We start from the raw sequence: 12479 nt of genomic DNA, 5'->3' as shown, positions 1-12479 counted from the left end.
AGATCATCTCATACAACTGATTAATCGTTTCCAAGTCGGACACGAACTTCTGCGCGAACGTAACAAATGATCATAGCGAATTAATCTGATCTAATACTCAGATTAATCTCCTATGCCTGACAAAAACGAGTTTCGGAGGACGAAAACGCGGATTTGCTGTAGTCGTGCGACAAGCGGCGGTAAAGCCGCTTTAACGAGCACTTTGTCTTCGTTCCATTGGCGAAATTTAATGACTTCGCCAACGTCGAAGGTCGGGCGTCGCATTTTCGAGCCGATAGAGAGATAACCGACCGGTCGATTGTTCTCCAAAGTGAAACCTGCGCGGGAAAATCTCGGGAAAAGCCTTGATTTTCAGCCGAGAGAGTCGTCCCACCAAACGACCTCGCCAAACATCGCCAAACCTCGTCGAAAACCGCGAACGACAAAAAGACACGTCAAATTCGTGGTTATATTCGCTGGCAATCCGCAACCTCAACAATTCCACACGTAAACGATTTATTCAACGAAATCGAAATTGAAAAGTTAACAAGTAACGAACCTTGCATTTTGCAGATATCTCTCAAAGCTACGCTGCGTATACTATCTACGTAATTTGTAGACTTTAGTGTACGCATTTCTAGAAAAATAAGTGTATTTTTAAACTGAAATATTTCAAGTATTCAATTCAGATAAGTTGTCCCTATTTCTTGCAACGAATTTGGAGAATTTTTATTTCGCATAAAAATCCGCAGTCATTTGTTTTTTCTCGTTCCGGAGCGATAAAACGTGAAATTGTTGACAGAGTGTAGCAAGAAGAAGACAGAGACTCTTGTGAGCAATCTGTAGTCGGTGGACCTAACAAAACGTTCCACCCCCCCCATCGAAGGGTTGAAACCATCCTGGCCACCCCATACATCTCGTTTATCAGCCGTCAGCTTCTACTTTTATACGTGCACTCGAACCTGGAATCTCGAAGAAGGATAAATTCGACGATTTCGAGGATTTACATCCTGTTCTCCGCCCCGAGATCGAATGCAAATACACCTGCACTCGAAAATATCCGATCTCCAAACTTCCCTTTTCCAATACAAAAAGGACAGCTTAAATTCGAGCTTCTATACATAATAAAATCGAACAATTCATTTTATAGAGCATTCCCTTGCCGAGCTAAAAAATTCAGAACAAATCAAGAATAAATAATTCGTCGAGTGTTACTGTCCAATATATTCAATGTACCAGTCAGGATGTTTTTTTCTTTCATCGAATAATTTGCTTCGATTTGTGAAATGTTTCAGAGATTGGCACGAATCACGTGAACGAGAGAGTCTGGCTGAAATAAATAAATTCTGATCGAGTAGGAAAGCAGCATTGAACGACCAGCTCATTTTCTTTTATCCTCCGAGCCACAATGAACAGAGACAGAAGGATTTTTAATGATCAATGGTTAGTTCGTCCGTGATCGACGGACGCGATCAGAGAAACGTGCGGAGGACATAAGATTTACGTGCGAGCAATAATCGCGACGAGAACGAGCTCGCGAACCGTGTCCTCGAATACGGCGAATATTAAACGCTTCGCATCCGGCGTTCGACCGAATCCAATCTCCGCCGACGAAGATCGCAATCGCGCTCAAACTATGTACGTCCTTATTAGCCTCTCGTAATTATGAGAAAGAGGCGCGAGGAGAGAGAATATATTGTTTCGTTCTTCGCGAACGAGACCGCTAATTCAAGAAAATCTCTGTTCATTCTGTACATGTTCTTACTGTTTTGCCCTTCATCTACTCGCTTCTATCTCCAGAACGAAACTCCCCAAGCATGCTGCAATTCGCGCAGAACCTGCATTTCGAATCTCGCTGGGGAGAACTGCCAAATTAAGCGAGGCTTGTCTAATTCTCCGTGGATGCCACGATCACGAAAATTACTCTGCTTCCCCAGATTTGCATCCCTATGGGATTGCCAAAATCTAACACTAAACGAGCCAGACGCCGAGACTGACGACTGAAACACGATGTACGTTCGAAAAGTGACAAGACTGAATTGATTTATTCAATCATTTCTCATGAAAGCATTATTACAATTTCGATAATTGCAATATGAAAAATCGGAAACCATTCGTTCGACTGGCAATGAGGGTTATAAAATCAAGCACGTGAAGTTTCCTCGTTCGATTCCCGAGATTCCGAAACGGTGCGTTAATTTTCACAAGAAATAAAAATAATGCGAACACAGCGAGAAAGCAGGAGGATGCTAGGATCTTTCTAAGCGACAACACGTTGGAATTCTTCGCTTAGGTAGTTTAGCCTCGAGACTTCTGTTTCGTCCTAGACTCGGGTTAATACAATTTTGCACCTGCTAATTCCGGGTGCAATTAAGTCGGATGTACACTGGGAACATTTCTGGAAGCGGTTTCGCGTGGATTTATCCTCGACTCCTGTCCGTGATTCCGAATTCCGTGGCTTATCTCTGCTAAGAGCCAGGTAAACCGCAGAGAGAAGATAAAAAGAAAATGTGGTCCGCGTACACAGTCATAATCCATTTCGACGACAACCCCGCGGCCACTCGAAATTTTCATTTAGATAGACGGACAGGCAGCCTACCGCAACGAAAGATACTCGAGCGTACTGTTACTCTTATTTATTTAACACTGGGCTTACGAGACCTTAGACGTGTTCTAATATTTTTAATTAATTAATTTATGGATATTTTCACGCAAAGGATTCTCATGCAAAGTGAAAACATTCTATATTGATCGCAAAAGAGCGAGATAAATACAGATAAATACAATTATAATTTTTGGAAAATCTTTTTTGCATATCATTTCGTAAACCCATGCTTCTAACTGATTATAAAACATCAGGTCCTTTGGTGCAATTATAAAAAAGTTATTCTGTTCTAAAGGGTGTACGAATACTTTCGTCTTTCACTGTAGAATGGAATTATTCTAGCTAGGAAGAAATGTTTAATTTTCGAGTTCAAATAGCTCGGAGTGCGTAGGGTTAATATGTTTAGTAATCAACTTGTTGTTTTTGCCGGATTTTCCTAGAAAACTCTGTCTAGTCACGGGGACACATCTCGTTATCAAGAGACCTCAGCGAAGGTTAAGAAAATTTTAGCCGTGTCAGCGAGCAACGACTTTCTCGAGTACGTATGACTTTAATCAAAGGAGGAGCACATCGAACTTATCGAAAGATATGTTGCAAATTTTCATTAAGGGTCGAAAAAGTTTTAAAAAATGCCTTTTTTATTTGTGCATGTAACCTTGTAAATTATAATTTTCGAAAAATCTTTTTCTAATTGGTTATAAAAAATCAGGTCCTTTGGTACAATTATAAAAAGGTTATTCTGCTCTAAAGGGTGTACGAATGTACTTCCGTCCCTCACTGTATGTCTTTCTCTTTTTTAAATCGTTTTAATACGCGGAAGGCAATATATTGATCATTCTTCTAATCTTTCCACTGTCCTGAATTGCACCTACTCAATTCTGCCATAAATGCATAAAATCAGAAATCCAATGATCACCCTGTATGGACTGAAAGATAGATAATAGTACGGTGGCCCCCAATTTGCAAAACAAACACACTAAGTCTAATTATAAACCGGAGCAGTTTCAACATCGGCGACGCGTTTCCTTCGTCTGCGTAATTTTTTCCAAACAGAGATAAAGAATGCAATCGCGCGTAAACAGAGCTGCAGTTTCGTTAATCCTAAGATAAATCTCGCATTTGCTGAACTCGTTAGGCAATTAAGTGAGAGAGGCGAGGTGGATCCTGGGGTCGAGAGAAGATAAATACGCATTTCCTATTCGACAGTATATCATTAAAGGGAGAAGGGGTGCGCATCGCCTTTCGGTGATAAATTTCGAGCACGGCTGTCGCCAGATAAAAAAGAATCAGCTTCGAATGCTTCGCGCGCAAATATTTAGCAACGGGACAAACGATTAATTAACGTACATTCGCATTTCTTTGATTGATAGCCGGTTTGTCCGATATTCTGGTCCAGTGATTTCCATGGGCCAACAAGCTTTCGGGATTCCTGCAATCCTCTGCCAAATGAGGAAACCCTTGCTACACATGCTACGATCCTTTGAAAATTAAGTTTGTAATTTTTAAATAAAGATATTTAGCCCTTTGAACTCGGTGGTTCCCTCTGAGGCACCACTAAAGATTGCTGTACCACTAATCAAAATATTGTTTACATTTATTAAATACATCGGTATCTAATCAGTTACTAAACATTTAGGTATTATATGAGGTATTATACCAATTTCACATGCATAAAATGTCAAAAATCATAGGGAATCGAAATATTATAGATCGAAAGCGATGTTTAATTTTCCAGTTAAAATAGCTCCGAGTACAAATTATTGTTTCGTTAAAAATGTGATGCGACATTGTGTAGGAAGTTTCATTCGCTTGAAATAGTTGTTCATAATTTAACGCCATGGTAATCGCCAGACGTCAGTCGTCGACAACGAGTAGATTTCACGCATTGGTGACAAAAGTGGAAGTCTTTATACTCGGTTTCTTTTATTTTTAAATCCTCTACAAGCAACTCGAATGCATTTATATTTATATTTATTATTCAATACTAACATTAAAAATGACTGGGGGTACATACCTATAAAGATCACAAGACTAAATTTACTTGGATGTTTGGTGATTTTTATTATAACGAGCGCTTGCGCTAAAAGGATATATTCGGGAATAAAACATAAAACTGCAAATCAGTAGATTCGGCATTGTTCGGACACAATCGTGAAGCTTTGTGCAGCCGATTGTCAAAGAACGAACTATGAATGAAAGGGAAACGACAATTTTACGACAAAGCAATTAGTAAAGGATTCAATTAGAACGTATCTGCCGCTTCAGTGTCAATCGCGTCGAAAGGCGCGACAGTCAAAGATAGATCGCGTTATTTTTGGCAGTGTCGAAAGCACGCGTGCGATTTTTGGTATTCGCGGGCGTTTCAACCCCTTTGCATTGCACCGGCATTATCCATTATGCAGTCTAAATTTAATCGGTGTTATTTTCGATGCTCGGCACCCACAAAGAAATCGCAGCGTTGTTTTACCTTTGTCGACCTCCCATTGTTACAGTTGTAATGCAAATTCGCGGCGAATACGCGAGTTATTGTTCGCGTTGCCTACGGCCGAAGGATAACGCGGCGATAAAGGCAGTACAGGCGTGTCCGCAGATTGTGGTTAAAGTGCTAAAGCGACGTAATGAACGTGCTCTCCAACTATCTTAATGTTTCGTGTTTTTCAATGAGCGTACCACACCTTTATCGGTCCGTCGGTTCAATGGCAAGTTCACCACCAAGTTCATTAGACGTTGCAGGCTGCGCTGGTGCGCATTTCTGCATGTACATACTTAAAAAATGCATCTTTGTAATAGACGCGACACTGCCGCGAGACCGAAGTTGATTAAACTAGGAAAAGTCAACTCCAGCCAGTCAACTCGATCTTCTTCGAGGCACACTACTATCGAAAATTTTTATGATTCTCGAAATAAATTGTTGCAGAACTTGCCGAGCAGTAGTTTGATTATTCGAGAAAATTTCTGAAGCAAACAAGTTTCGGACGCGCGCAATTAAACGTACTTCATCCGCGAGTTCAAGCTTTAAATTTTCAACAAGCCAAACGTAATATAATTTCTCATAACAAACTGGCCACGCCTCATGGAACCTTTCGTCTTCACGAATTCTGTGTACTTGATAACCTTTTGGGAACGCGGGATAAAGGGAAATAAAAAGCCGTCTCGTGACATAGTTTTCGGAAACCCTATTTTTATATTGTGTCGTTTTGAAACAGTGGTCGCCGAGTGACAAAAGCGAGCTCGTATAATATCGTATTTAAGATGTTCGACTATGATCTCTCACGGATAAGTTGTGAAAGGAGTTCCAGTGAATTAACATTAATACATTTTGAGGAATCCGGAGCATCTTCTGGAAGCGCGCGTGACGATTGCAGACTCTGCCGAGGCAAAGTACAGGATATGTTAAAATAAACGAGTGACTCAACCCGAATCGGACAAAGGAGAGCTTTTTCGAGAAAAACGATAGCAGAGATTCTTTCTCGCGACGATGCAACTTTATCTACTTACTCTAACAAGGTGAAAATTAAATCGATACCTGCAGCTAGTCTAAGAATACGTTATTAAAGCCGATATCCCCGTGCTTCCAGCGATTTAATAAATCATGAAAGCAAGCAAGACTCGAACTTAATGTTGAACTAAACTGTTCCCTTCCTACGAAATTATTAACACGCCTTTAAGTGAAAAGAACACCGCAAGCATACTAAAGATCGTTGACTTTACCCTTGAACCAACACAATCAAAATCATTTCAAAAGCTATCATTTTGTTCAAAGGAAATACTTTGAAACAAGCTGTGGACCTTTAGGGGAGAACTCCCTCGATCCTCGAAGAATTTAATAAATAAAGGAAGCAAGATTCCAAATTAATGTTGAACAAAACGACCGTCGAGTTCACAGAGAACATCAGCCCAGAAATATAAAAATCATTTTAAACAACCCTCTAGGAGAAAAAGTCCCTCGATCCTCGAAGAATTTAATAAATCACATCGAAGCTGTTAAGGAAGATTGAGAACTTAAGGTGATTAATAATAATGGCAAAGAATACTGAAGAACAACAAAGAATTCTAAGAACATCGATTACCAAAAATAAACATCTTGTTAAAGGTTGTAATCATCGAAAGGAAATATACATTTTGGAAGCAGCAGTAAGTCTCTGGGAAATCCGTGCAAATCGGAAGTCGGGGTTCAGATTCAAACGAGTTGTGGGTCAGAGGGGACGGTGAAACGAACCCAAAATGAATTACCAAGTCGAATGGCGGACAGTTATCGGATCCGGCTGAATCGGTGTGGTGTCGTTTGATTGGTGCCAAAGCGATCCGCAATATTAATTATCCGAGTCACCTCCACCGGTTTCTGCCAAGTCGCTGTTACGCGATTGAGATCCACGACCTAATCATGGGTCATGTTTATTTACTCTCGACAATCTCGTACCCACACACGTGACCTCTGCCGAGGAGCATGGATTTTCCCGGCTCGAGGAACTTTGAACGCTTTTCTCAAATCAAAACTTCGATTCTAGATAAACTTAGTTTTCGTACGTTTCGTCTCGTTATAGAAATATAAAAAAAATTATTTTGAACCGGTTTCAATCGTCGCAAAAGTTTTCGTGCTTCGAGCCAAAACGATTAAAGAACCGACGCATTGGAAAACAATGCCGCAGTTCGATGCGTTCCACGCTTTGCCGTATTGTTTGCCCGCGAACGACGAAACGTCAACAATCGTTGGTTTTTGTTTATACCCGTCTGTTGACTTTTTGACTTTGTTTTGGCTCGATTTTATTTCAACTGTTTGCGAAGACATTGCGAATCGTGCGCGCGGTATCAGTCAAAAAATACGCGATTGCTTCCATGAAATTTTAATCATTTTAATTGACGAACGATAAAATTGAAAATAGAACTGTCGTCTTTTCCCCCGAGAAAATTTGTTTGACGGAACGTCATGATGTTTGACACGTGACGTCGCGGTAGAACAATTGGGTTGTAAAATAATTACGTGTACATAATTGTTTAAAAAATAAGAACAGCTGTGCTTATAGCAATTTTCCGAACTTGGGTAAAAGCGTCCGACGCTTAATCTCTTCGTGAATTAAGCACTGTTAATTATGCAACGCTTATTATCAAGACACTCTGCTCTAAACAATCAACCATCTAATACTAATTGCACGTTGTATTCCTTGCGATACAACCGGCAATTTTCAGTTAACTTACACACGGATTTAACAATGCTTCACTAGCAATTATTGTATACTGCAGTCTTTGCAGTTTCAGTTAAACCTTTTGAATTTGTTGTGCAAGGAATTTCGAAGCTCCTGTTTTCTTATTGCGTTAAAATTACATAACACAGTTTCATGAAAAGATAATATTATTTTCCCGAGAAAAATGCAATGTTTACAACAAAGTTTTGTCCAATTGCCGAAATTGCAAATTTAACAGGGTATCGAACGAAATAAACACCTGCTCGATGTTGACACTTGTTCAAACGTCGATCGTACCGATGCTGCCACGAATACACTCAAGAGATATAGCGATTATCGGATCTCGCATCAATAAAAAAATTCCACACTATTATTCCTTAATTACGTTTAATTGCACTGCATTCTTGTTGCATTGTTGTTCTTTCTGGCACGGTTTCTCACATACGAAGCAATTCAACGAACCCTTGTTCAAAGAAACGTTTCACCGCGAAACACGATTAGAATCTTTGGAAAATTCGCGAACATCTTTACTTCTCCATTTCTTTGAAAAGGCAAATTTTACCACGTTTTCGTGAAATAGGCTGTCAATCTTTTTTGCTTCCGATTTTTATCATTCATTATTTATACACTGCAATTTTTGTTCAAACCATGTTGAGAGATGCTCTAGATTCTAGATCCTATAAAAGGGTGGTAAAGAAGGAAGTTCCGGACGCGGAAATTCCAGCTTTACCAAATGTGTAGGGCTGGTAATAAAATTGACGATTGCCAGAAGTAATGATTTTTTAAGTCATTATTTCTAGTGGAAATGTCGCCCGCATGCCCTTGAGGGGTGAGGAATTTACCACTCATTTAAAACACTTCAACACTTCGTTGTTAAAGTGTCGCAATCGCGGTAATACTCCGTATTGTGACGTTTTCTCAATAGTTATCTCGATACTGTTATCAGTGCTACGCTATTATAGAGAATAAACTCGTTACTTATTGATATCTAAAACCCACTACAATTGCTATACAATTGTATTTCAGCCCATCCACAATACAATTATTCATGTAAATCGTGGATTGTCAGATCAAAAATATTTTTAACACGCTGACGGGATAATCCTGAAAGTCTTCCGCAAAGTCAAACGAATCTAATTAACACTAAACCTAGCAACATCGGTCAAAATGACCGGTTCCAGGTTTTTTATTGGACAATTAGAAAAGTAATGAAACTGATTTCATAGGAAACGATTGTACAGATATATCTTTAGTAGTGCACTTATTACAATAGGAGCCGCACAAAGTCTAAATTAAAATCAATCTTCTCATTTTTATAAAGGAACATGTACCAGTTACTTTGGAGGCTTGGTAGGTTTAGTGTTAATGAAAATAAATCTGGAATTTTCAACCCTTCAACATCCTTCATGTATTGTAATCTTATCTACTCGACTATACCACAATACAAATTAATTTATTACAATTTGTGATACAATAGTGTCATCCATACATGACCAATGTGGCGTTCAACATGTTGAAACACGTGTCGCACCCCAATTTCCCCCAGCAAAATTTTACACCCGATCGATCTGGAGAACATAAAATAATTCATTTCCCGCCACACGCCTGTCACCTGTTGCCCACCATGACCATCACTTTGTACCCCGCAGAACGTCCACGAATACCTATAAACACCGTCTGGCTATCAATTTTCCTCTCTCAAAGTTTTACCACCCTCCGATCTCGAGAACATAAAATAATAATCAATTTCACATCGGTAGCTTCGAATTATTACTCGGCGGAATTACCGTCGTTTAAACCTGATAAATAAATACAGGACATAAAATAAATTTCCCGTCCCTATCCTGTCACGAATTACTTGCAATACTCTTAACCGTCTCCACCGGAAAATGTCAACAAACAACCACAACCACATTTTCGCGACGTGACAGCAAACGGAGAAATAAACGAAGGGGGAATAAAGATCGTGAGATTGTCAGAGATCTATCTAACCACGCACCCGTTTCGGGAATGACGAAACAGCAAACGAAAAGATTACCTACGAGGAAAATAAAGAAATTCGCGAGTTTGTCAGGAGTCTCTAAACAGCTGGGGAATGAGTTGGTCCCGTTAAAGTTCGCGCCACACCGGTTGGCAGCGCGACGGTACACGAAACTCAGCGGTGTACTCGCGCGTGTGTAAAGCAACCCCGGCTGAGAGAGAGAGCTAGAGCGTGGTTGGCAGGTTCTCCGGGGGGTAGGTGTCACGATGGAGAGAGAGTACCTACCTGCAGCGGCGGCTACGTACTGGAGCCTAGTCGATCCTTTTTCTGTCATGTTGTTGTAGCTCACGGGACACTTGTCGTTGACACCGTAGAAGTAGTTGTTCTCGCAATCGAAAGTGGTTGGCAGTTGTCCGTTCCTCTTTCCGTTCTGCTTCCGAAGGGTAGTTGATTCGCACACTGTCGAAGAGCCACTCGCTGGTACAGGGCTGTAGGCATACGCGCGCTCTTTATACGCTTTACGCTCTTTATAGCGCCCCTCTATTTCCTCGTTGCTGCCGTAGGTGGGGGCCATTTCTCCCTCTCTTTCTCTGTTGCTCGCTCGATAAACCAACGGCTGACCTGTCTCTCGCTCGCTCTCCTTGCTTCTCTCTCCCTCTCTCGTTCTCTCCCTTCCTCGTTACTTCCTCGACCAACCGATTCAACCGCTCCGCAAAGCGAACGCCAGGCTCTCCTCCACTGTCCAACAGCGAAATCCAACGATACGTATCCTCGACCCTGCAACCAAACCACGGGTCAAGGTCAGTCGGGATCCGAGGGTGTTAAATCCAAGAGTCATCCCCAAAAACCCCATAAACGTGGTGCCATCAGTGCACCGTTTAGGTTCAATGAAACCTGCATCATCATTCGGTTTGCAGTTACCGATTCCTCTTACCTTGAGACATGTTCTTTGAAATATGCGATTATCTTACAGTACTGTTGGACGATTGCTAAAGTTCGCGCGATTTCAGAATAAGTCGGCTACGACGCGAACCAGCTAAGTCAGTGACAAGCAGCTATTATTGGTAGACTGCGGATTTTATGCATTTATGACAAAAATGAGTAGGTGCAATTTGACACAGTTGTTAAAATTATAGTAAAAAGAATATCGCTTCTATTTGGCTCTTGTTCTTTTTAATTGATGTAAGCAATTTTTATTTTGCATAAAAATCCGCAGTCTAATTATTAGACTGCGGATGTTCATGCAATTTGCAATTGTTGTAGACGAATTTTTAGAGGAAGTGGGATAAAATAGAATCTTATTTCCGGCGGTAGTAGCCTTTGCAGATTTGAAAGAAATAAAAATTGTACTGATTCTGTCGAATTCTATATTCTACCCTTTTTTTTTTTTGAAGATTTTCAGAACCTCTAATTGAAGAGGATCATTATGGAAAATGAATATTTTCTAACTGAATTGCAACAAACTGGAGCGAAATAGGAAGTTATTTTCTTTTTCGTTTAGTAGGCTGAAAATAATAGCATTTTTTAATTATTCTAATGTATTTACTGTTTTAAATGACACCTACTCATTTTTATCATGAATGCGTGAAATCTGTCGTCCAATGCTGAAGAATGAGGATTTAAGGATTAAGAAGAAATTGACAAAATGATGGTTAGAGGAGCAAACTGTCCCGTCTACCTAATCGGACCCAATACCAGATGATTCTGATTCCTGCAGCACGATGGAACTTGCTTGTGACGTCGATGCACCGCATGAATTCGCTTCTGATGCAGATTCGGCGATGCAACACGTATCGAGCAACTTTGGGAAACGACGCGTGTGTATCGCAACATGTTTCAACGTGCATGGGAAGATTAAGGGTACGTTTGTACATTGAAGTTGCGATAAACAATCAGTGCGACGATTAGAGCAAAGCGTTCTGATTCATTCTATTGTATCAGAATGGAAGTATCTACATCGAGTACGAGGAACAAAATGTTACTTTTTGTGTTTGGTGTTTTATCGCTGGTTTTATCATTGATTCGTAACCCTACCGACGTTACATACAGAGAAATTGATGATCAGACTGCGAATCTTAATGCAGAATAAAAATTTTCTGTTACAAGAAACAAAAGTAATTTAAGAATTTCTTTCCTTCGTGAGTAATGTTAGTATTATTAATAGACTGCGGATATTTATGCAAAATGAAATGTGTATACATCGATAGCAATCTATAGGCGCTAAACAAAAATGTGTTTTGCTTATTAATAAGTTTGATATGGTCAAAATAGTCTTGAATCATTTTATTGTTTTGAATCACACCTACTCATCATTGTTATAAGATTTGAAAGAGCATCTTCACATTATCTAATTTTCATATCGCAATTTCGTCCATTTGACAAATTGTTGGTCGATTACTGGTGTTAATGATCAGCGTAATAATAGTGCATGCTTGATACGAGATATTGTCTACTAGATTACACGCGTAATTAACACGGGATAATTTTCCATTCGATCAGACGGTAAATCGACCAACACTCATTTGTCAACCGGGCAACGTGAAAACGTTCTAACGGCAATGATCCACTGGCAATGATGACCTGCTGGTACAATTAGCGTTTTAGTACTTTATTAGTAGATCTTTAACACGTTGAGTGGCATGTCGGTCAAATCTGGGTGACACGATTTCTTGAACATCTTTCAAGATCAATTTGTCTTCTAACGCAGTTACATAAGCCGAGTTTCAATAGA

The 12479-nt window shown here is 40.0% G+C and overlaps 1 protein-coding gene across 1 annotated transcript in view; it reads right to left on the bottom strand.

Annotated features, from left to right (window-relative positions):
• Positions 1–10337, bottom strand: part of LOC143209072 (facilitated trehalose transporter Tret1) — a 33698-nt gene extending 23361 nt beyond the window's left edge. Inside the window, exon 1 of the mRNA XM_076424288.1 lies at positions 10034–10337. Coding sequence (XP_076280403.1) covers positions 10034–10322 — 289 coding nt within the window. The 5' untranslated portion in view covers positions 10323–10337. The remainder of the gene's footprint in view (positions 1–10033) is intronic.
• Positions 10338–12479: the final 2142 nt, after the last annotated feature.

The sequence above is a fragment of the Lasioglossum baleicum genome, chromosome 5 (assembly GCF_051020765.1).
Source record: "Lasioglossum baleicum chromosome 5, iyLasBale1, whole genome shotgun sequence".
Classification (NCBI taxonomy): Eukaryota; Metazoa; Arthropoda; class Insecta; order Hymenoptera; family Halictidae; genus Lasioglossum; species Lasioglossum baleicum.
The sequence above is the reverse complement of the archived record's forward strand: the minus strand, read 5'-3'. Positions and strand labels throughout refer to the sequence as shown.